Source organism: Bubalus bubalis, chromosome 2 (assembly GCF_019923935.1).
Source record: "Bubalus bubalis isolate 160015118507 breed Murrah chromosome 2, NDDB_SH_1, whole genome shotgun sequence".
Taxonomy (NCBI): Eukaryota; Metazoa; Chordata; class Mammalia; order Artiodactyla; family Bovidae; genus Bubalus; species Bubalus bubalis.
This window is the reverse complement of record NC_059158.1, coordinates 82,421,350-82,447,697: the sequence shown is the minus strand read 5'-3', so window position 1 is coordinate 82,447,697 and position 26,348 is coordinate 82,421,350. Positions and strand designations below refer to the sequence as shown.

The 26,348-nt window shown below is 35.0% G+C and overlaps 1 protein-coding gene across 5 annotated transcripts in view; it reads right to left on the bottom strand.

The window, feature by feature from the left end:
- Positions 1-676: 676 nt before the first annotated feature.
- The window catches only part of SCN1A (sodium voltage-gated channel alpha subunit 1), a 153,851-nt gene continuing 128,179 nt past the window's right edge, over positions 677-26,348 (bottom strand). For 4 of the 5 annotated variants that reach the window (XM_025275667.2, XM_006065127.3, XM_025275670.2 and 1 more), the window contains 8 exons: positions 25,729-25,902; positions 21,554-21,676; positions 14,231-14,512; positions 11,898-11,951; positions 9,777-9,914; positions 7,827-7,931; positions 5,783-6,053; positions 677-3,938 (listed from right to left, as the gene is read on the bottom strand). In XM_025275667.2, coding sequence (XP_025131452.1) covers positions 2,761-3,938; positions 5,783-6,053; positions 7,827-7,931; positions 9,777-9,914; positions 11,898-11,951; positions 14,231-14,512; positions 21,554-21,676; positions 25,729-25,902 — 2,325 coding nt within the window. In that variant the 3' untranslated portion in view covers positions 677-2,760. The remainder of the gene's footprint in view (positions 3,939-5,782; positions 6,054-7,826; positions 7,932-9,776; positions 9,915-11,897; positions 11,952-14,230; positions 14,513-21,553; positions 21,677-25,728; positions 25,903-26,348) is intronic. The other variant, XM_044934431.1, reaches the window with a different exon arrangement.

The following is a 26,348-nucleotide window of genomic DNA, read 5'->3' as shown; positions in this document are numbered from 1 at the left end:
GACGTATTTCATGAAGGGCCATTTACAAAGATGTCAGCAAGATAAAGGGGCCACAGGTCTAAGGGAGCAAGGCAGAGAGTGATGACCAGCCCCCCAACAAAGTAGCTCTCATTGTAGGAGGGGCTGTCTGACTGGAAGTATGACCTTGTTGATGAAGGCAGCACTGCCAGCCCAGAGCAACCTGGCAAAGATGACACTAGGTATAAACACGCAGCTTCACTGTTCTGCTTTCCTGATGGTGTTTTCCTGCTGGGGTTTCCCATTGGCCAAACCGACTGCCATCTGGAGGGTAAGGGAGCCTGTTGATTCAATTTACAAATTCACCCTAACACAGAGCATGACGGAGGAGCAGGAAGAGTGGTTCTGGAGGAGCAAACAAAAGACCCCATTCACACATAGCAACTTCTAATATTTTAATAGGTTTTGAGGGATTCTTTTTGTACCTTAAGTGGCCACCCAACCTTACTTCTTGTTCTGCTGGAGCCTCCAGTTTATAATCTGCTGCTTGTAGTCCCTGGTAGGCCACTCCCTCCAGTCTCATTCTTACCCCAAGTTTTCTTGCTTTCAGCCTAGGTGTGTGTATGTGTGTGTGTGTAGCTCCCCTTCTCCCTCAATCTGTAGAATAAAACTTATCTTGTTACACAACATGGTTAACCAAAAGTAACCGGGCAAACAATAAAATAAAAAATGTAATCTTTATTAGTTTGCACATTTTTAATGTTGGTTAGCATCATTTAGGGTAATAGTAGCATTTTCCAGCATGCAGTTCACGAATACAGTTTAAGTATTCTAAGTAGTTTTAAGAAAAAGAGGTGCCTATAGTTTGCTTCTGTAAGAAACATAAAATATCCTGATGTAATTGACTACATAAGTTCACTACTCTCTGTTCTTGTGGGGAAAAAAAAATTGTGAAACCCACATTATATTTAGAGCAATCTAGAGCAGCATGACTTCAAATAAATGGAAACATAAACAGAAGTTAGAAAAAAAAGACACAAATGAAAAATAAACACTACCTTCAATCAGTTAGTATAGGCACTACCAAAAACGTAAATAAAAATTTATACCTTTTTTTCCAATTGCAAAGCATAATTTGGATGTCAGTTGTGAATCTATGTTTGCCCCTCAAAATTATGAAATAATCTAAAAGTAGCAAATGTAATAAAAAAGCAGAAATCTACAACTACCCAATCTTGTGTTCATTTCTTATTTAGCAAATTTCTTCCATGAAAAAGTACTATGGACAGAAAGTAAGAAAGTGATTGTGATATCAATCTTTAAGATAATTTCCTCTTCATATTTATGTACATAATGCTGAAAAATAAAATAAAATGACTTTTTACAGTATTTATATTTGCTTATAAAATTCTAAACACATTTTAACAGGTTAAGCAGTGTTTGTTTTTTTTTAAACATGTCTGTACAGTCGGGCTATACACCATATGTTATCCACTTAGAATTTAAAAATAACCAAAAAGCTGTTAAAGTGCTGCAAACTATTGCTTAATGACTTAAATAAATGAGATCTGTTGAACAATTTCTTTGACTTTACCAGTGACATATGGTTTCTCATAAATGAGATTCTGAGCTGTGGGAGAAACCAGATACAGCAGCATGGTAATAGAAACATGCATTCATAGCATCCAAACTATTTATAATGGTACAGAATACATTATATTACCTGTGTAAAGCTTGCACTCTACGTTTCTTGTGGTACATATTTGATGCAATAAATACTGTGCTTAGGTCATTATTTGCTCAAACGTGCACCACAGGGTAAAATGACTATTTACATAATAAATAGCATTTCATTAACATATACATTGTCAACCTTAGTGAGCTGAAGATGGCTAAACAAAGTGCAGGATTAAGCAGAAATTTATAAAGGGTTCTTTTGGTCAATTCCGTCTTTAAGGGAGAAGTGATACTCATTATTCAGTATTTTTTAAATACAATAAACAGAAATGTAACACTTAAGATTCCTGACATTTGAGTGAAGTTTGCACCTGCTAAGATTTAATGGGCTATCCCCCTAAAATGACATACTTGGTCTAGGGGTTGGATTTGACAAAACAAGATCAGCAAAGCACCTCCAATTATCACCTAATTACCCCTCCCAGAAACATAGATGGAATTTAAGAGCTCATTGTGTTCCTTGTGACTTTTTTCATGCATGATCTCTAAGTGTAGCATGCCCTCATGCAAACCATGTCTTTGTGCAGATGGGAGGGCCATGTGATTGCCATAACCCCCAGTGGCATACCTGTTAAAGAGGTCCTTTAATCTATTTCCCAACAGAAACCCCATTTACAAAAATAGTCACATATAATAAACAACATATGGACTAAAAAAAAGATGAATCCACTAACAGATTTTGTAAAAACGTGACAAATGTGGCAGTCGAAATGCAAAGAGTGGATACAATTACTACACTACAGTGTTTTCGTGTTAAACAACCCCCGAATTATAGGTTTGCACCCCTTTGAACTGGTCCCTACAGTCTACGTAGCCATTTTGTCTCTTGTCTTCAGCAGTGTCAGCTGGTAGTGAGAACAGTAACCTCCTGTCAAGGTCATCTCCCTTTTACACAGTCACAGTTTTCCAACAAGGGGTCACTGTCTGATTGTAGGCACTGACCTTAAGTAAATTTGTGTAAAAACAGTCAGTTTGGCATTGACCTCCTAAAGGAGTCCTGTTGACAAAAATACATCACCTTCACAGGCTGTAAACAATCACCCAGTGATTTTTATTTATTTGTGTTTATTTCCCTTTGGCTTTTTCATCTTTGCCTTCTTGCTCGTGCTTTTCCACAATTGGTTTTGTTACCCGATCATAGGAGGGTGGACAAGCTGCTGTGGACATGGTCAGATCAGTTTTTTCTGTAATTGAGTTTTCATTTATTCTGTCAATTATCATGTCTTCTTTTACAAGAAGATTAGCCCCACCTTTGATTTTATTTTTGTTGTACGTAAATGATGCCTGTTTTACAGTTCGCTTTAAAAGGTGGCGCCTGTACGCACGCTGAATAATAACAGCAGACACTTCCTCTTGTTTTCTCTTTAAAGTCGTAGTTATTGGCTGATAGGAGACCTTCGATGGGTTGGAGGCCATGAATCTCTCTTCCATCTGTATTCGAAGGGCATCCATCTCTCCACTCTCCCCCAGAACCCGCTTCGTAAAAGCAAATAAGATGTCAAGACAGTGGATTCGATCACCACTTACCATGGGCAAATCCATGGCAATGAGCTGGAGTTTGTTCGGTTGTGGCAAATTGAGCGGTGGTTCAAGAGCAGCTGCAAACTGAGATAGCTTTTCAAATTCCATGAACTGGGTGGCGTCGGGATCAAACTTCTCCCAAACCTCGTAGAACATCTCAAAGTCATCCTCACTTAGGGGCTCTGCGCTTTCTTCAGTAGCAACACTGAAGTTCTCCAGGATGACAGCAATGTACATGTTCACCACGACCAGAAATGATATGATGATGTAACTGACAAAGAAGAAAATCCCAACAGATGGGTTCCCACAGTCTCCTTTAACTGAGCTGCCAGGGTTAACTTTATTAGGGTCACAATCGGGTGGTTTACTGTTGAGAATAGGTGCTAGCAATCCATCCCAGCCAGCAGAGGTGGTAATCTGGAACAGGCAGATCATGCTGTTGCCAAAGGTCTCAAAATTAAACATGTCATCAATTCCAACCTCCCTCTTAACATAGGCAAAGTTGGACATTCCAAAGATGGCATAGATGAACATGACCAGGAAGAGCAGGAGGCCGATGTTAAACAACGCAGGAAGAGACATCATCAAAGCAAAGAGCAGCGTGCGGATCCCCTTAGCCCCTTTGATCAGACGCAGGATTCGGCCAATCCTGGCAAGACGGATCACTCGGAACAAGGTAGGGGACACAAAATATTTCTCTATCAGCTCAGCCAGAAACATACCTATGGACAAAAAAGATGAGGGTACTGACTAGTGAAGAAGTTATCCATTAAATTAATACTCAAATTTTGTTAAGGCTCACAGGTAAATTTCAGAGTACTAAAATTCAGTTGAAAAGTGTAGTGAAAATGTTAGTCACTCAGTCATGTCTGGCTCTTTGCGACCCCATGGACTGTAACATGCCAGGCTTCTCTGTCTATGGGATTCTCCAGGCAAGAATACTGGAGTGGGTTGCCATTTCCTCCTCCACAGGGTCTTCCCAACCCAGGGATCAAACCCACATTTCTTGCATCTGCTGTATTGGCAGGAGGATTCTTTACCACTGCACTACCTGGGAAACTCCAAGGTGACCAAGATAGTATTCAGTTCAATAAGGATTTTATAGTACGTTTTATCTTTGAGGGGTATTGATAGACTAGTTTTAGCTTACAGAAAATCCAAAGACTGAATCTAAAAAAACAAGTTAAAAATTCAAGTTTGTCTGAAGAGCAGTAGCTGACAGTATATGTAAACGATTATAAAAATACAGTGAACACAATGATTTTTTTCTGAAACACTAAATCATATAACCTGTATTCAGTCCTTCCCCATATAAACCTATCTGTAGTTTTGAATGCATTCATCTCTCCATGAACATGATGCTTTCCTAAGCTTCCACTATAATATTCATATATAGATGTATATATTTATATATGCTCTGGTGCATTTCTAAAAGGATTTAAGCTGATGCTTTTTCTGGTTTCCTACATCTGTGTCTTAGCCCTCCTACTTAGAGCTTCTTTATCCATTTACCTTCGAAATAGTGAAATAGTGAAAAGAATGAGCTGAAGAGGAGCTCAAGAAACCAAGTATCTTTGAATTACACTATCTCATTTTGTAAAGAGTAAATAAGCATGTTTGTGTGTATGAGAGAGGGAAAGAGAGAGAGAAAGAAAGAGAGGTGACTACAACTAAGTACCCTATCCACAACTAGTTAACACCACAGAATACTATGGGAATCAAAGGGTACATACAACATATAAGTTGGATAAAAGATCAACTTCTTCAGAGGGGGAATGGCATAAAAATCTGCCCAACAGAGGTGCCCCATATTGAATGGTAAAATATTTATTCAATCATATCATCTGTTTTAGGGAAAAAATGGATACTTTAGGCCCACAGACAGACCTCTTCACTTCACTGGGGCTGGAGTTGTATCTTCAATTAGATGAGTTATTGCTCATGTGACCTGTTGACATTCCAGGCTTTGAAGTGTATGACTGATGAAATGATGTTCCATGCCAAAACACTTCTTTTGTGCATCTTTATTATACATTTCAAGGTAATCTAGAAAATCTCTGATACTCTGCATTAAAGAACCTACCATTTTCACTGACATTTGTTCTTAGCTTTACTCTCTTTCACTCTGTATTCTTTCTTATTAGTACCAGCTTCCACTCTTATCTATATGCCAATGACTCTATGTCTCTGATGTACTGTCTCTCCTGAGTATCAGACTAAATTTCTAGCCCTTTTTTCAACAGAGTCATTTACATATTGTATAGACTATTTAACTTCAACATGTCAAAGACATTTCAATCTTAATAGCACATTTAGTTAATAGAACATTTCTAGTTCAAATGACTGAGACCTTACTATATTGACAAATAATACACCTAGTCTAAAATGGATAGAACAGGATACAATACTCAATGTATAGCAGGAGCTTAATTTTGTAATAAAGACAAACACATCTGAATGAAAAACATCAGAATTTTCACAGTGGTTTTCTCTGAGTGATCAGATGACTTCTAAATTAAATGTGATTGCTCTTTTATTGAGCTAAAAGGCTTAAAATACTTCTTACCTACTATGGAGAGAATGACCACCACAAAATCAAAGATATTCCAGCCTATAGTAAAATAGTAATGGCGGAGGGAGATGAGCTTCAGCACACACTCTCCAGTGAAAAGCACAATGAACACCAAGTTGATGCGTGACAAAATGCTAGTCACATAGTCACTCTGGTCGTCGGTTTCCACCATCATGGTGACCATGTTGAGACAGATAAGAATCATGATGCTAATGTCAAAAACTTGTCTGGTGACGAAGTCAAAGACCATTCCTTGGAATTTGTTCTGTAGAGAAACAGAAAAGCTGTTAGGGACAGAGGAGTTTCCCTCTACACATGAACTTCTATATAAGTAGTTTCTGTACTGACTGTCTAGGATTGTACCTAAGAACCACTGGCTCTGAATTTCGTGAAAGATGGTGTGTATCACATTTAAGTTTTTAGTTATCCAAATTACTATTTACCAAAATATATTCCACAGAATAACAATCCCTTGTCAAAAAGGGACTTCTGATAAGAAACACTGCATACTATTATACACTACTCTGAGAGGCCCAAAATGCATGAGACTGTATTAAGATTATGAGAGGTTAAGAAATCTGCTTCATTTTGTTTTACTAGAATTTCCCATGAAATTAGTTGGACCCATACAGCAGTTTCAAAATATAATATCTACTAACAATCCACTAGACTTGTTCTCAAAAAATTGTTATCAGGAACTTGGGATTCCCGTGACACAGCTATAACATTATGCGTTTAAAGTCCCTGTGTGGCAATATTGATGTTCTTCTACCAAACAGTCTTTGCTGATATTGTCACACACAGAATGCTGAGTCTACACAGGGATAATCAAACCGGAAGACGTTCCTTATGCTTTGATGTCAAAAATCCATGGCGCTTTTCACTGATCTGTGATTTTGCCACTGTCATTCACTGCAGGCCATTGTCTGACCCACTTGGGCTTCCCTTGTGGCTCAGCTGGTAAAGAATCCACCTGCAATGTGGGATACCTGGGTTCGATCCCTGGGTGGGAAGATCCCCTGAAGAAGGGAAAGGCTACCCACTCCAGTATTCTTGCTCAGAGAATTCCATGGACTGTATAGTCCACGGGGTTGCAAAGAATCAGACATGATGGAGGGACTTTCACTTTCACTTCATTCTCAGTGTCTGACCCACTTCCCTAGGCCACTGAGGAACTTTGAGGATATCTTCTGTCTTACATTTTTCCTGCATATAATTGACTCATTTCTACTTTCAGTGTTAAGCCTTCACAGAGGACAGTGTATGTTTTTCATCATTCTCAAGAAAGCAAGTGTGGGCTAGCACAATATGAATATGAATGTTCATTAACATTTTATTCCCCAGTACACCCCAGGAGTTGCTTTAACCTCACATGTCATCATCATAAAAATCAACACAATGTGGGATTATAAGGCTCTCTATTTCATAGCAGTTGTTTCATTGGTTGTCATGTAAACATGACACCTGTTTCTTATCATCATGAATTGTACTTATTGGCTCTGACTTCTGTAGACATTAGTAATTTCTAACTTTATAGCCATATATATGAATATTAGATACTAGAAATATTTTCATCTCCAAAATACTTGGTACCTCTAATGAAAAATAAAATGGAAGTAAGGTATTATTTCACTTAACAGTTCATCAACTTGTTTATCTATCAGGAAACTGTTTCTAAACCCTGTCAAAGATTTACTCCTCTATGTACATTACTCAGCAACTACTCTTGAGTTACATGATCAAATTTCTTGTGCACATAATACTGCCTATGTGAATTTTGCCTTTTCATTTTGATTCTAGGTGTATAAGTCTAATTGACTTGACCATAAAGGTACATTTTCTGTTTCCTCTTTTTCCTTTTGGCCTCTTCCTGTAAAAAACTATTTTACCATTACCATAAAATGTATGAATTAATGATGCTCTAAAAGTGGGAGAAATCTTTGCTGCTAGAAATGTTAGCTGCTATCTCTTCTGTGAGAAAAACCAGGCAAATTTTTGTTTTTGTACATTTCCCCCCATATCATTTGGTATTTCTTACTCCTGGACGAGGTATAGGCTTTTGTGGCTTTTTTGATCCTAATTTTTTCATTGCATTATAGTATTTCTTCTGTTCTTCTGTCATAAAGATGTCTTGACCTCCAAAGTATAGAAAAGAAAAAAAAAAAAAACTGGTTAAAACTGTGTACCTTCCTTCCTTCAATATTAGACTTAGAAAAGGGACCATTAAAAATGGAAACACAAAATTCAACCAATTAGCATTATTTGCCTAGGATTTTAAATTGAAAAATTAAAACTAGTTTTAGACACTATAATCTTATTTATTTCAATCATCCAAAATTGACTTTATGATTTTTATTATTACTTTATGGAGGAAAACAATCCCACAAACTGAGAGGTTAAATATTTTACCCAAGACTGTAAACTCAGGAAGTAGTACTATTTGGTTCACTGAGTCACTAAATACATGGTTCCTTACACTAGACACACTGTCTTTCAGAATTTTCAGACAATGATTTTCTTATTCATATGTAGCAAAGAGTTAAAGCAGGTATATTGCGTGATGGTTTAGAGTTACTCATAAAAAGCCACTGTCACTCTGCCAAGAACTGGAACAAAAGGCTAGAAAGGAAACTGGGGAAGTTGGTAGAAGAGTTAGGGGAAAAGTCAAAGTCATAAGTATGGCAGGTATGTGACAGGCCAGTAGTTACAGACAATTGGACATTTCACGTATTAGTGAAATGAAATAGCTTGATAATGATGACAGAGTAATATTAGTAATAACAAAGGAGGGCATGTTCTATAGTGAAAGAGCCTCATACAATGAAAGCAATTATATAATACGAAAACAGACTGAACAAATGAGGTGAAGGATCAGTACATGAAGGAAGAAATATAAATGGCAAAAAAAAAAGCCCTTGAAAACATATTCAAACCTACTAATAAAAGACATGAAAATGAAAATTAAATACAATTTTCATATATCAAATACCAACTATCAAAAAACAGAGAGAATTTTTGATGCTAGTGTATCAGTGGTAAGCTGAGCACGGCCACATGCTGTTATTGGTACTATGAGTAGGAAAGCAGAACCCTTTACTCTGGGAATTTATCTTGAAGAAATCGTTAAAGGCTCCAGTTTTTTTGGCACAAAGAGTTTTGCCCAGGTACTATTTAATTCTTAAAGGTTAAAAATAACCTATATCATCAGTCTACTTGGAAATGGTTAAGTAAATTATGATAATAAAGAAGGGAAATATATATGTTAAGTCAAAAATAATTTATAATTATAGATAAAATAATTTCAGTAATAAGAATGTGTGTAGAAAAAGTTTATACAGCAAAACATAAAATGTGAATAATGGTTATTCCTGAGTAAAGATATTTCTTTACTTTCTATTTTATGATAATGTACATATATAATTAGATAATAAGTGGGCTTTATAAATGATACTAATTAATAAAGAACTTTCAATTCAAAGCTAGAACTTACAGCTTATAATTAATATCAGGGAGAATGAAGTGGGAATATATAAACAGAGCCAATAAAGAATTTTAAAGTGTGAAAAGAAGCACCAGAAGAAGCTTACATTTCATGTATAATTTGTTGCATTCTAAAGGTTTTTGTTGGACCGTATATTTTAAGGGGAGATGTCATAGGGATAAACAATAAGCTGAGCCTGGGAAAGAGGTATATGTCTGGGTTCTCTTCCAGTTCTTTTTTAATTTTTTTTTTTTCAAAAGAGAAAATGTGGTCCCTGAAGTTCGTTTGTATTTAAAGAGGAGATTTTGTGAGCCTATGAACACAAATATGGAACACAGTCATTCTTGGCAAAGACATGGGCAGTGAATGGCAGAGAGGAAGCATGCAAAAAAATAGATTGTAATATATAATCCCATTTGGTTTCTGAGTTAAAGTACTCATTTGGTATTGAAAGCCCTCCAAATGATTTATTATCTTGGTGGGAGAGAAAATATTAGAAATACTTATCTTCTTTTTTTGCTGGTTGAAATTATCTATGATGACACCAATAAACAGGTTCAAGGTGAAGAAGGACCCAAAGATGATGAAAATAACAAAGTAAAGATACATGTATAGACTTTCCTCATACTTAGGCTGGAGTTCCACCTACCAAAGGAGAATATTTTTTAGACATTATAATACATTTGATGCTAGAAGTAATTGTTGCTTTTTCATGAGAATAGATAAGAAAATTTTTAGTAATACTTAAGCAGTACTTTTATTTCTTATAAATCAGCTACTTCTAAAAATAATCTCTGAAATTAGCCTTTAGGATAATCTTTTAAGTGAAAAATGAGGTGTTATGTAAAAAATACCATAAAATGATTTAGAAATTATTTTTTTTATAACTACAAATACAACCAATATGTTGCCATTTGGATAGTAGTATACTAAATTTGGCAATTTTTAACATACTGCATTTTTATAATTTAAAAATTACTAGTGAAAACATTTTACATCAGTAAATATGTATAGATTATGTTTAGAAATAATCATTCCTGATGTGTGAATTTATTTAGCAAACAATTTAGTTATTTATTTATTTAGATGTTACATCTAAATAAATAGGCAGTTTGACACTGCCTATAACAGTGTAACAGTCACTGAATTTTTCAGATTAAGTAGACATTAACTGGCTCTAGTGGTAAGGAACCTGCCTGCCAATGCAGGAGACATTAAAGACTTGGGTTCTATCCCTGGGTTGGGAAGATCCCCTGGAGGAGGGCATGGCAACCCACTCCAGTATTCTTGCCTGGAAAATCCCATGGACAGAGGAGACTGGTGGGCTACAGTCCATAGGATTTCGAAGAGTTAGATCCAACTGACGGGGACTTAGCATCCAACTGGACATGCCATCTGCTAAATCCTCAACCAGTAATTTAATCTCTAGAGTGTACTCATGAGAAATAAGCATTTGAGCTTTTACTTAGCATGTAACAGACACATAAAGGAGTCACTATAAGACAATGCCCTAATATATTCATGTCCTCCTAAAGATATTAGAGTTAAAAACCAACCAAACACACAAAACAAAATAACAAAGTAAAATAACTCCGGAGGATATCAGGAAGGTACTCAACACAAAACTAGAATCATTTATGGAAAATGTATATCAGGAAAGATAAAAGGGAGCTTCTTAGGTCAGTTTAAAGATTATGGGGGCAAAGGTCATCCATCATGTTTATAGGCTAAACAGATGGGACCTAAGAATGGAAAGATAGAGAGAAAATACTAAACTGTACAAAATTTGAAGAGCAGATTTGGAATGAGCATGGATTTTAATTCTTCTTGAAGTCTAAAAAAGGGTGTAGTAGGAAAAATCAAAAAAAGTAGGTCTTAGATGATAGAAACTTAAAGGAAACTGTTGATCATAGAAATGATAACAGTCTGTAAAGGCTCCAGTAAATTTATGGATCATATAAAGGGCGCTTCCCAGGTGGCTCAGTGGTAAAGAATCCGCCTACAACACAGGAGACACAGGTTCATTTCCTGGGTCAGGAAGATCCCCTGGAGAAGAGAAGGGCAACCACTCCAATATTCTTGCCTGGAGAATCCCATGGACAGAGGAGCCTGGTGGGCTACAATCCATAGGGTCACAAAGAGTCAGACATGACTGAAGTGACTGAGCACAGTGTATCATCACATAAAGGAAAGAATTTTAAAGTGACTGTTACAGAAATCTTACACTGCCTAGACAACATCCTTAACTTGTCCAATATGGAGGGTAAACTATGGATGGCAATAATATATTTCTTCACATTTGTTTTATCACACCAAAATTATTAATGAATATGTAATTGATAGATTGAAAGGAAACAAAATAGAAAAATAGTCAATAGAAGGATATTTGTTAGTTGTTAAATATATGACTGTGTTACTTTAGTTGCACTTCAGTTTTGATATATCTTAGTAAGATTTCTGATAAATACTGCTATATGTGTGCATACTACTGCTATATTTGAGTACTGAATCATACTTTTTCTTTTTAAAAAATTGTAAAATCATTCCATGTAGCTGCTATGCTCTGTTAAATTATTTTTAATGTCTAATCAATATTGTGAAAAGACTTAAAATGTAAAGAATACTTACATTTCTGGAATCAACTGCTGCATACATTATATCCATCCATCCCTTAAATGTGGCCTATTAAAAAAGACATGCATGTTTTATTTTGGGGTAAAAGTAATTCAGACCCGATATTTAATAAATATCCTTACTGATACATTTCTTTAAAAGGAACATTTTAAAAAGACATCTCAAAACAAATTTTACATGGATTTTGGACCAACAATATCTCAGTAAGTCTCTTCATTTCTAGACCATATAATGAATAGAATGGTCCTTTGACATATCCTCCTGCTTGACAACCAACTGACAGATACTTTTCAGTTCTTTAGTTAATGGAATCATGCAGTTTAAAGTGCTGTCAAGATTTGGTGGAATACTTTTAGAAAGTCTTACAAATGCCAACACATTTAGCAATGTTCATAGCAGCAAAACAACTACATCTTAGACCTGATGATCATCCACTAAAACCTATCTACAGGGTGATCAAAGTGACTGAAAGCTTACAATTTCTCTTGATTGTAACACTCTAAAGATCATACAGGTATCCAAAAAGTCAGTTGCAGCTAACATTTTAAGAATTTTGAAGCGTAACATCAGAAATAGTCCTATCTTCCACTTTCTTTTCTGCAATTTTTGAAGAGAGTGAGTTAATTTGGGTAAGAAAAGTGAAAATAGTACAGTAGACACTTGGTATTCCAAGTGTAATCATTTATAGTAACTTGATACTTGTTCTAGAATATGAGTTTTGAACACTATGGACCTGAGAGGATTATTCCTTAGTCAGACAGTCTATCAAAAAGCTTTTAGCATCTGTATCTTAACACATCTTTGTTTTTGTAACACTAACACTTATGAAGTGGTAGATGTCATGGGAAGAAAGTCAAGTATGGGTGCTTGCGATGGCAATGAAGAAAAAGTAAAGACTCTTAGCTAGAAAATAGAACTTATTTGTCTATCAAAGAGGGAAATTTTGAATGTGTCAATGGCTGAGGTCAATGACAGAACAAGTTCATTATATACTAAGTACAAAAGCAGTAAAAGGTGATTCAAGGAACCATTTCAATGAATTGCTAACCAACAGAGAGATGATTCTGTATATATAGCCAAGTGTAAATCAGTACTCTGGTAGCAGAATTTATTTACTGGCTTTGTGCAGCATCTTTACCCTAGCATTTTAAGGGATTGCTTGAAATTTTCAATTTTTCTTTCTCAATTTTATGGAGGAAGTGATATATATTAGTGATATTTACAAGTGTGGTTATCAGTTAAGGGTTAGGGTAAGTGCCCAAGGAAATACCATCATGTGTCTACTATAATATTCAAAGAAATCATACTTGTCCAAATATTAAAAATCTCTATTTTAATTCCATGAACGTTTAGAATAAGTCAGAAACATCTACAAGAGAAGTAAGAATTTCTAACAAGAAGGTAGAGAGAACTTGCAAAAGAGCCATAGTACTCTGAAAGAGATGCAGGAGGATTTTGATCAGTGCAAGCTTGTTTGCTTGCTTAATCTCCTGGTTGAACAGTTGGAAACACAACCCTGGTAAAATAAAATAGATTTCTGCCCTAAGGACTATAGAACCACAGGAAAAAATTTATGCAGGTTTTTTATTTTAAATATGAGTTTTCAGTGGCCAAAATAGAACAGTATTTTTACAATGTTTTTCAAATACTCTGGACTCTTTTTATCCACTGCTTTGTAATGCAGCTGCAGTCAGAAGCTGCATCAAATGAAAATGTTCAAGAGGCCACCATCTTTTATATTTTTATCCATTGTGAATGTTTTTTCAGTCTTAGAGACCCAGTAGTGAAAACATCAATATTTAGAGGAAAAAAAGACTTCCATAATTGTACTAAAGGCCATTTGCGATGGGATAACAGCTGCTTGTGTTTCATTTCTGTTTCTGAGTTCTACCTGGTATTATTCCATTTCACTATGAGGAGCTAATCCTAAAGCCTAAATATCATTCCCCAATCTTCAATCCAAATGATATAACTCAGTAGCAATTAATTCTCACCAATTTGTTACAATCCAATCAGGTGTGTTTAGGGCGTGTGTTTGAGGGGAGGGGGTGATCCATCAGTGAACCAAGCTTTCCAATTGCAATAGGAAAAATATTAGCAAATTTGTTGATTTAGTCATCAACTTGTTCATATGAGAAACTGTGTCTGCACTGTTTAAATATACTGACATTTCCACCCATCTGGGCTCATAAACTTGTACTAATAAATCAAAATTAGAAAAAAGGATATATAAATTTTCTTCTTAGTACTACACAACAGCTGTATGTCATCACTTTGTTATTATTCCAGACAATAAACACATTTCAGAGAAAAGAGTGTTCACTTACAACTTGAAGCAAAGAGAGATACCCAAATCCTACATTATCAAAGTTTACTTTCACATTTTTCCATCGGGCAGTCTCATTTCTTTCTATTAGTATTAGGCAATCAGAATGATTATTCACTTCGCTGATGTCAAACATGTCACCAGTTGTGGTGTTAACACAGTGGTAGAATTTGCCAGCAAACAAATTTACGCCCATGATGCTGAAAATTAGCCAGAATATAAGACAAACCAGAAGTACATTCATGATGGATGGAATTGCTCCTAAAAGGGCATTCACAACCACCTAATACACAAATGGAAAAAAAGAAAAGTCAGAATTCTTGTTGGTTAAAAGAAAAAACATTATCCCCCTAGTAATCTTTAGTGATTCTATTTTTTTAAAATATCAAGACTATTCTAAGATATTTAAAAGCAAAATAAAGTCTTAAAATGAAATATATTCTTTCATAAGCATACATTTAGAGAAATGAATATAGATAATATAACAAAGATAAAAAGTTTTTTAAAAGAGAGGAGAAAGTACTAAAAGGTTAAAGGGAAAACAAAAGCAGAGGAATTTGCTGCCAGATGAAGCCATAAAATTTGTTTATTAGAAAAAGAGAAGTGAGAAATCCTACCAGAGAAGATTAACTCATTAAACAAAGCAATATATTAAAGAATGAAACTAAAATATTGGGGCAAGAGTTGATTTGATTGACTGATATATTTTAATAAACTAAAAAAATTCAGGTGTATAAATATAAAAATATTATTAAATACCTAAATAATTTTGTCCTTAATTATTCATGCATCACTATGACTAATAATAATTTTTGCATAAGAAGCAAGACAATTTAGCATCATGTATTTCATTAGATCATCACATAGCTTATTTCAAGCTCCAGTCATATCAGTTGTTTCATTTACTGAGTTTAATTTGATAAACTTATTTTAAATGAAACATAGTAGAAATCAGTTTCTTAGGAAAATAAGAAAAGGAGAGATGCCATATTTGGGGTGATAGTGCCCAAATCTGATGTGGTTACATCAAAGTTCTGTGCTAAATAATTATCTACCTTTTTTTTTTTTAATGGAAGCATTTTTGCCCTTTTTATCTTTATTCCTGGACCATAAGTTAAAAATCTGTGTTTTATTTAGCAACACTGTAGGGATGACTGTCTTTGCTTCCTTCTCTATAGTTCCCTTTGGAGATATACATGAATAGCTAAGAGAGAAAGACAGGCCCTAATATGCTCCTAAGTGGCAGATGATGCCTCAGACTTGAACATTCATAGCTAAATTGAATTCTACCTGTGTACTTCGATCATTCTTGATCTAAAAGAAACAACAGGCATCAAAATATCTTCTACCTGCCATTTGATACCAATGTGTTTTTAGAACAAAATTTTTAATTGTCTGAAAACAAGAATAGATGAGGCAATTCCTTATGCTTCTGAGGTGTGTTTAAAGTCTATCAAGAACTCTAGGCCTTCTGGAATTATAATACAGTGTGATAAGTGGGCCAAAGGAAGTAAAAACCATTAATGACAAAGAGGGGAATGAGAATGAAACAATGAAGTCAGCTGAGTTATCTAGGCAGATCCAGATGATGTGAGCTATGAAAGCCTACCAAGCTGACACATGGCCCCTCACCTTATCTCATGTGGCCATCTGTATTAATACAATTGAATGAATAAGTCTTTATTTTATACTTCACTTTAAATGTGTGGATACACTTAGATTTCTTTGGATTCAAGATTTGAAAGCTAAAATCAAGTTTTTATTCCTCTCCTTTTTCAAATATTTTGCCTACCATCCAGATTAAAAAGCTGCTTCTACTTTGTATACACAAAGCACACCTTAAAATAAGCTTTTATTTTAAAACCTACACCAGCCAGCTTAGGTCATGAGCAGAACACTGATTACCTATACCTATTTCTTGAATTGTTTTCATATCCATCTGCAGGTCTCACATTTTTCTTCAAAACCTTTCTCACCTTTCTCACTTCTCCATCTTCACGATCGCCATCTAATTCTGACATCTGTTATTACCAACTTGTACTACTGTCTTCCAATTGTCTCTTTCTTTTAATTCATGTAAGATGAATTTTCTTCAACTCTCATTTAAAGTTATTTAATGACTTTGCACTGATTATCAAATATTTGCCTTACCTTGATGTTCAAATTACTCCTCAATCTACATGTCTAGTTTTAACTTCACTAGCTACCTAGCCTTCATGCCAATCCAACTAATGCAGTCACCATATGCTAATAACATTACCAGAGAATTGAGACACCATTTCCTCTGAAATTCCTTGTCCAATTCCTCCCCTTCTGAAACACTTATCTTCTCACTAGCTGTATTTCAAGCAGTACTTTTGGCATGCAGCCTCACTTCTGTTCAGTTTAGCCTCCAAGATAGAGATGTTTCCTCTTTTGAATTCAAAAATCAGAATTCTAGTACTGGACAGGACTATAGAGATACTTTACTACTGCATTCTCATTTGGCAAATGAGAAAAATGAGCTAAGCCAGCTTCAGTTCAGAATGTAGACTATGAGTGGCATCTAGTGCTTCTTCCACCCCATTGCACTGATTGTCCCTAGAGTTGCTCCTACTTATCTGCTACCTAGACTGCTCTGCACTAGAGTTAATTGCATTCCCGTAATTTTGACAGATGGTAGGCTTTTTCTTTACTTCAGATAAAAAAATATATTTGTGAATTCTCCAAGGCTTTGAGTACTTTGAATATAGGACTATAAAAATGGTGATTGAATGAATGAAGTAAAGGTTAGCTTAGCATTTATTGATCAAAACAAATTTTAAATGTTATTTCTAGATATAGGAATGAGAATAAAGAACTGTACACAAAAGATATGGGGTTAGCTAATAAGTCTGAGGGGTTTCCTTTGAAACTGGGGATTAGATTTGCATTCAAATTAACTATGTAATACATGACACAAGCAAGTGCTCTGCAGTAGCATGTTTCAAGATACATCTACAATGTTTGCATACATTTGGTACAGAGAAAAGGTTTATTTTTATAAGATAAGAGGACTTACTCTACAGAGATCCATCTATTCTTAAAATTTCATTACATTAGACAATGAAGGATGTGAGAAAGGACTCACATCCCAAGAGCCCCAAGCCCTCTCTTGGTTCAGCAGAGAGAGAGGTGTGTTAACTCCTTTCTGGCTCCAGGGAACTGCAGTAATTCGTTTCCAGGTGGTGAAGGCACTAGGCAGAACTGGACTAATCAACTGGAAAGAATAGATTGAGGTTTCAGGCTGCATCAAAGAGGTGTAGAAGAAAGGAACTATCTTAATGAATTAACACTAGAAGTGCTTCTTCTCACAACCATTTTGCACAGCATCATCCTATAGAATTTCTGTATTTTAGCACAACTCACTGTTATAGAAACTGTCTCTGGTTCGTTATCTCCTTCTTAAGTAAATCAACACAAAGCGAGAAATTGACAATTAAAAATGCAAATTAATGTTGGGAATTTTGATACATGCAGAAATGTCCTCTTGCCTAAATAAATTGCCTTTGAACTTCAAATCAATACTACTCGTGGATTCTACTGCTCCTTTAATCAAAATACTGAAAAGACTGTGAATAAAAATCAAAAGTAGGCAAAGTAGAAGTCACCCCTTTTAAAGTATGAAGAAAAGTATAAAATCTTTTAAAAACCTAATGTCTTCATTTGTGTTGTGGTATTTACTTAAGGTAATTATTATTGAGAGATAAGATATATCAATTATCCAAACAAAAATTCTAACTTTTTCTCTCCCTCAGAAATAACTATCATCCTTGCACATTATCCCAAACTTTAAGAATCAACAAAATGTGGGGCTTTCCAGGTAGCTCACTGGTTAAGAACCTGCCTGCTAATGCAGGAAAAACAGGAGATGTGGGTTTGATCCCTGGGTGGGGAAGATTCCCTGGAAGAGGAAATGACGACCCACGCCAGTATTCTTGCCTGGGAAATCCCATGGACAGAGGAGACTAGTGAGCTACAGTCCACGGGCTCGCAAAGAGCCAGACACCACTGAGCACAGCACAGCGCTAGCAGATGCATTTTTATCTAGGCGTTCACTGCGCTGTCTTCTCAGACACTAAGAGGTTAGCTGGGAGTGATGTATTCTATGAAGTCAGTCTATGCATTAAATACTATCTTAATACACATGATATTTTATTTCTAGGTGGGTGTTCTTGTCTGTATAATTCAAATAAGTGGATCCTTTTAAATTTACTTTTCCTATTTAAAACACAAATCACATTTGCTCAGTCAACTCTATCTTAATATGTTTTTGTTTTTTTGCATTTGGAAAATAACCCCTATAAACTTACACTTAATAAAACATGAGAATGATCACACAATCAATTCCAGTCTATGACACCTGGGATTTTTACACTCCAGCATTTGCTCACACAGATCAATAAGGCAAGAAGCCATGGTTGGTAACTTGATATTAATTTTCAGGACTCAGACCAATGTAGAAAATAGCAAGGGTCCTTTTAAATGACTCAAAGAGCATCATTCAACTTGACAAGTTAAAATTTTTATTCAACCATTCTGAACCAGGGTCCCCCCCATCACCAATCAGATAGATAATCTCCCCATAAATGGATAACTCGATATATACACATCTAATCAGATTCAGTGAAACTTAATAAGGATATCAACAACTGGGCTTCAAATCCACAGAGGGTAAATTCACAAAAGGTATTTTTCTCAAAAGAAAAGTTAAGGCAATTGAAAATAGGGGATTAGAATGTAAATATTGTATTTTTTTACTGTGGTACAATGGTACCCCTCCCAACCCCTCCCTCATCCCACTACACAAAGTCACAGTGAAAGGATGAAAGGAAGCAAAAGGGGTAATACAGTACCCATAATAAAGGGCTGAGGGGCGGAACCAGCGCTCCACCCCATCCAAGTTGGAGCAAGATTATCCTATACAAAATAGAAATATATAGTTTGTTATTAGTTAGAAATCTGATATGACAGAACAATTGGTGTTACTTTTTGTATATGATGCTCTCTGTCTGTTTCCCTATCAATCAAGACTTGAGTTCTTTTGAAAAAAAAAAAGAAGATATTTAAGATTTCCTAGATAAGGAAATTGAAAATACAAAATGTATTTTACTCAAGTTATTCATGACATCAATTCACTCAGTTCAATTTTACAAGTTGAAAAATTTGGACTGGAAATTTGAAATACAATAAATGTTTCAAAGCTGTCAGCCAGAAATGTGCATAAAACATGCAAAACATAAAGGGCAAAGTGATGATAATTTATTTCTCACTTTCTAACTTCTTATCAAGCACTATACAACATGCTTTACTTGGTAATATTGCATTAAAGCACATGCTTTGAAAAAGCGAGAAAACAACGAAAATAAAATGAGTCTGATTTACGCTTTGACATAGCCATTGTGATTTTATGCTACTAGGGAAAAGAATAAAATGAGAGTTTCTGAATATATTCAAAGCTCACTTCTAAATTATAATCATCATTATTTCCATCCTTACCAGCATATATGTTTATATTTTTAACAAAGTCAAAAATTCCAAACACCAGAAACAAACACACACAAATAGAATCAATAATCAGGTTACTTTGTCTTTACAATGCCAAATACATGTTGAAACCATCAGCCATTTTAGGGTTGTATACATGCTGTCATTATGAGGCAAGAACTATATATTCATAAATGTGATAATTTAAATGATGAGTTCATCTCCTATCAGTATCTATAATGAGTTTGTGTTTTTCAAACTTCAAGTTTCAAAAACTGGCCTCCCCTACAGCATAGAAAACATTATTGATCAAAATTATAGAGAAGGTCCTTTCTATAAAAATTAAAGGTCCACAGGGCCAGTATTGTTTCGGAAGGTGTTAAATATGAATGTCTGGCCTTTGGATTCATGGATTTAATCAACTTATAAAAGGTCAAACCTGAAATAATAATAAGAGCCTCAAATCTTTAGAACTGTCCAGATTTCAGAAAACTTTTCAAATGTGCATGCATGCTAAGTGGCTTCAGTCATACTCAAATCTTTGCGACCCTATGGACTTGTAGCCCATCAGGCTCATCTGTCCATGGGGATTCTCCAGGCAACAATAGTGGATGGGTTGCCACTCCCTTCTCCAGGGGATCTTCCCAACCCAGGGATTGAACCCAGGTCTTAAGTCTCCTGCATTGGCAGTTGAGTTCTTTACCAGGAGCACCACCTGGGAAGCCCCTTTTCAAATGTGCTGCTGCTGCTGCTGCTGCTAAGTCACTTCAGTCGTGTCTGACTCTGTGTGACCCCATAGACAGCAGCCCACCAGGCTCCCCTGTCCCTGGGATTCTCCAATGTGACTTCCAATCAAATGTTTTTAAAAAACAAAAAAATCCTTTCAAGTAGAATATATAAAAATGATATTTTTCTCTATTTTAAGTGAAAAGTAAACTTTATTTTCACATATCCTGAAGAGAATTTCAGTAACATTTTAGTAAAAATGTGAGGATCTCATAAGACTGGTGGCTCAGATGGCAAAGAGTCTACCTGCAATGCAGACCTGGGTTCTATCCCTGGGTTCAGAAGATCCCCTGGAGAAGGGAATGGCAACCCACTCCTGTATTCTTGCCTGAAGAATCTCATGGGCAGAGGAGTCTCACAGGCTGCAGTCCATAAGGTCACACAGATTTGGACATGACTAAATCAACTTAGCACTTATATATAATCTTAAAGTTGATATTACTGTTTATATAAATTAAGATTAATACAGTTACAGGTTGAGGTTATATTAATATAACTTTTTGAAAACTGAAATTCAGTTAACTTTTAATATCTACCCTTGAACATTTAAATAAGGCTAACTTTGGCATTGTACAGACAAAATTTTGACAACTTAAATTTTTTTCTTTTATATTTAGGCATGATTCATATTATTTTCAGTAAAACTCATTGAACAAGTTTAGACCCTCACAAATGAGAACCACATGATGTAGGATTTATTTTAGTTGATTATTATCATCATCATCACGACACATAGTACTTTAATATTGCATCTGCTTTTTTGTGTACAGGTTTGCAAGGAAACTCCCAAAATGGATTAAGAAATAAAGTCATTTTGATAAATGAGCATAGCAGATAAATGATATTACATCATTTCAAAGGAGGCCTAAGTTCTCTTGCATATCACCTAGAAGTAAATATGCAACAGATAAAAAGATAAAGTAGCAATTTTGCAAGGATTTGCCATTCCTTTTGCATGCATGAGTTTTCCTTTTTTAAAATTTAGTTTAATTTTGGCTATATACAATACTTCATGTTCTTTCATGGTTCTTACCCTCATCCCTTCAAATCGTGATAAGGCTCTTAGAGGTCTCAGAGCTCTTAGTGTCCTGAGAGATTTGATGGCACCAAGTTCTGAGTACCCCAAGGCATTTGCTGTTAAACTGACCAATGAAACCTGAAAGCATACAAAAATAAATGAATAAAGATAGAATTATTGCCATTCAATATGTAGTCTTCTATAACACAATTATAATTTATTACAATTTTATTTTATTGAAGTATGGTGGCTCAGATGGCAAAGAATCTACCTGTAATGAAGGAGACCTGGGTTTTAGCCCTGGGTTGGGAAGATCCCCTGGAGACTGGAATAGCTACCCAGTCCAGTATTGCCTGGAGAATTCCGTGGACAGAGGAGCCTGGCAGGCTACAGTCCATGATTACAAAGAGTCAGAAAAGAGTGAGTGACTAACACTTCCACACATAGTTGAATGGAAATGTTGTAACAATTAACAGTTTTTATTTATAATTATTCAGAAGATAAATGCTTACATGTTTTTAGAAAACCACTTAAAATTTTAAGGAAATAGTTTTAGTTTGATACAAAGAAAGTAGCTTTCCTGATGGTATGTAAAACTAGTTAAATAAAAAACAATAAATGTCATGTGATTTATTAATCCCTCCAGTAGTTAGAAAACCTAAATAAAAACTGATTTTCAAAAGGAAGAAAGCCAGGTATAAGAAAATGTCATTGATCATCCTTCCTTTATTAAGTTGCTGCTGAATTTAGAGACTGGCCAATGGCTAGTAATAAAATGTAAAAACTGCGATTGTATCAGAAAAGGCAAGCAATCGCTCAGTTGTGTCTGACTCTTTACAATCCCATGGATTGTAGTCTACCAGGCTTCTCAGTCCATGGGATTTTCCAGGCAAGAGTACTGGAATGGGTTGCCATTTCCTTCTCCAGGGGATCTTCCTGACCCAGGGATTGAACCCAGGTCTTCTGCATTACAGGTAGATGCTTACCCTCTGAGCCACCAGGGAAGCCCAGTAATAAAATGTAAAAACTGAGATTGTATCAGAAAAGGCAAGCAATCTCTATCCTGTTTTGGTTGGTATTTTCAATTAATGATAATTGATACCCTCAGAAATTAATGCACTAAGTCACATTGTTTTGAGGTTGATTTTTTGACAGTGATTTTTTTGGTGTCTTGCTAATACTTTGTGTTTTCACTTGCCTAAAGTTTATTTCTATATAAATAATGTAACTTAAAACTAATTTCATCATGAAATTTACTAAAATTTTTAATATTAATTTAGAGCCTCCTGTCATGGTACTTGACCCCAAATGGCTAGTCAATATTTATTAAATAAACTAAATTTCAGTTGCCTGAAATATGCAATAACTAAGAAATAAAATTTTAGGTGTCTAATTCTTTAAATAAAGACCAAAACTCTGTATCCAAATAGAATTTCTTTGGTTTGAGAATAGAATATTGGATCGTTTCAAATAAACTAAACACTATTTTTGCAAAATTATCTATATTTTAGTGTATTAAGTTGGCGCTTTTTACTTTACTTGAGATGTGGTATAATTCCTTTTGTCTTTTTTTTAGAGTGATACACTGATCCTTAATAAATAATTAAAATAGAACCTTGAAAAATGAAAGTATTATTGTTGCAAAACTACAAAATTCTATATAGAATTATTTTCCTAAAGTATTTTGGAAATGGCTATTAAAAACCAACTTACAATAACAAAATCATTATTCTTCCACTAAAAGTTCAGACATTTAATAAGTATAATAAAGAAAAATAAAGCTTAGAAATTTTCAAAAAGTTTAAATTACATTTAGATTTAAAGCCTAATTTGAAAGTTTTTGAGGAGTTCAAATATGAAATAACTTCTAGTGTTTGAAATATCAATAGCAGAAACTTTTTTCTCTTTGTGAAATGCTGAAGCAATTATTCATTTGAGGTTTCTTTTTTTAATTGAAGTATAGTTGATTTCAGTATTCTATTAGTTTCAAGTTTACAACATAGTAGCTCAAAATCTTTATAGATTATATTCCATTTAAAGTTATTATAAGTATAGGCTACATTCCCTGTGCTATACAATATATCTTTGTGAGTGACTTACTTTATACATAGTGGCTTGTACCTCTTTATCCTCTACCCCATCTCACCCCTCCCCCATTCTCTCTCCTCTCTGGTAACCACTAATTTGTTCTCTACAGCTGTGACATCTGTTTCTATTTTGTTATATTCACTAGTTTGCTTTATTTTGTAGATTTCACATTTAAGTGATAACATACAGCACTTGTCTAACTTATTTCACTAAGCATAACAGATTCCAGGTCTATTCACGTTGTTACATATAGCAAAAATCTCATTCTTTTTTGTGGCTGAGTAGTGTTCTATTTGGGAGAAGGCAATGGCACCCCACTCCAGTACTCTTGCCTGGAAAATCCCATGGACGGAGGAGCCTGGTGGGCTGCAGTCCATGGGGTCCCTAGGAGTCGGACACGACTGAATGACTTCACTTTGACTTTTCACTTTCATGCATTGGAGAAGGAAGTGGCAACCCACTCCAGTGTTCTTGCCTGGAGAATCCCAGGGACGGGGGAGCCTGGTGGGCTGCCGTCTATGGGGTCGCACAGAGTCGGACACCACTGAAGCGACTTAGCAGTAGCAGTATTCTATTTAGCAGTATTATAAACCTTCCTTATCAATTCATCTCTTGCTGGATACTTAAGCTGCCTCCACATCTTGGTGATTGTAAATAATACTGCTATGAACATTGGGGTGCATGTACCTTTTTAAATTAATGTTTTCATTTTCTCCGGATCTATACCCAGGAGTGGAATTGCTGGGTCATATGGTAGTTCTGTTTTTAGTTTTTTGCAGAACCTCCATTCTGTTTGCTACAGTGACTGCACCAATCTACATTCCCACCAACAGTGTACAAGTTGTTCCCTTTTCTCCACATTTTTTATTTGTGGCCCTTTTGATGATAGCCTGACAGGTGTGAGGTCATATCTCTTTGTGGTTTTGATCTTCATTTCCCTGATGATTAGTGATACTGAGCATCTTTTCATGTTCCTGTTGGCCATATGGATTTCCTCTTTGGAAAAATGTCTATTCACTTCTTCTGCCCATTTTCTAATTGGGATGTTTGCTTTTTGATGTTGAGTTGTATGAGCTATTTATGTATGTAGAATATGAGCGACTTATCACTCTTTTGAGGGTTTTTTTTCCCCTAATTTACTAATTTCATAGTAACATTAAGCTTTTCAAATAGTTCTGGATTTGCCTCTGTTCAATAGAATTAAAGAGATATTGCATGGCTCTTAGTTCTACAAATACTTTCCATAAGAAAATTGAGTAGTTCTGCTGGATTATCATTTTAGGAGAATAAAATGCCTATGAAGTCTGTGGTATTTTGAAAATACATTTTTAAAGCTGAAAATATGCCAAACATAAAGCATGATGTTTGCCTTTAACAAATCTCAAAGACAGCTACTTGCTTTGGGCCGATGAAGTATTAATTGTTGAATACACCAACTCTGTGAAGGGCTGTTGGTATATTATGTGCTTGCCGTAAATCTAGTTATATTCTAGAGTAAGTCCCATCACTGCATGAAGTAGAGTTTTTGCACTATTCCCCATACATCTTACTTTCTATAATTTAGTTATAAGCTATATAATCTACTCTTTAAAAATATCCTTTATGAAAATCAAAAATAATTTTTTAAAAATTAACGGTAGCTTCCACCATCATCACTGGTTTGTTTATGTACTGAGTGCCTCTAACTCTTATGTACTAATATGATCATTTTATCGTGTCAGGAGCCAAGTAACTTAGTGGCATACAAAATCAGTGGTGGGGCTGGGATTCAAACTCAACTCTGTTTGAATCATAATATTAATAAAAGTAACTTAAACATCATATCCTATTTCACCATTCTCTCTACAAACTTCTGATGTTTTTCCCCCAGCTTTTTATCTTAGATAACCACCATAAATCCCATCCTCCCAATGCTAAATCAGTACTAAATTAGCTTATTTATTACAAAAACTACACTATTATTCAGTGAATTAGTTTAGTGTCTATTTAAGTAGCATATCCTGTCAACATAACAGAGTGATCAAAGATTCACTGTTTTGAAATTAGTTTATAAATAAGACAAATTACCTTGAATGAAAGACAAAAATATGGAGGATACTTACATCAACAATTAAGAAGTCTAGCCAACACCAGGCATTGGTGAAATATGTTTGATAGCCATACGCCACCCATTTTAGAAGCATTTCCAGAATGAAAATGTAAGTGAAAACTTTGTCAGCATATTCCAACATTGTTTTGATTGTCTTTCGCTGGTCAATATATATATCCTCAAATGCCTATAAAGAAAAGTTATGCATTTTAGTTTTCTGAAACTTTTATGCTACAGCTATTATAGGCTGTTTTCCCTGATTACATAGTTTTTCCTGATTTTCATATACATAAAATAACATTTCATTGGAATAGGAGGGTAGAGGAAAAGTAGCTATTGATTTTTTTTTCTCTTTCTTTCAAAGATCTTTTAATGAATCAGGAGAAAAGTTATGCTCTCTATTGATCTAACTAAAAGGAAGAAATAAAAGCATAAGTCTAAGGAATTAAAGTGACTTGTTCAGGAAATAGTTCTTGATGTCACGTCTTGATGCTGGTATCCCAACTTGAAGTTATTTATTCTCTTTGTTTCATATCTTTTGCCTCCTCCTGTTAGCCTCTTTATTTTTTCCACAGAAAGGAGGTTGAAGAAATAAAAAGGCTTATATTTTTCATAAAGCAGAAATTATAATTG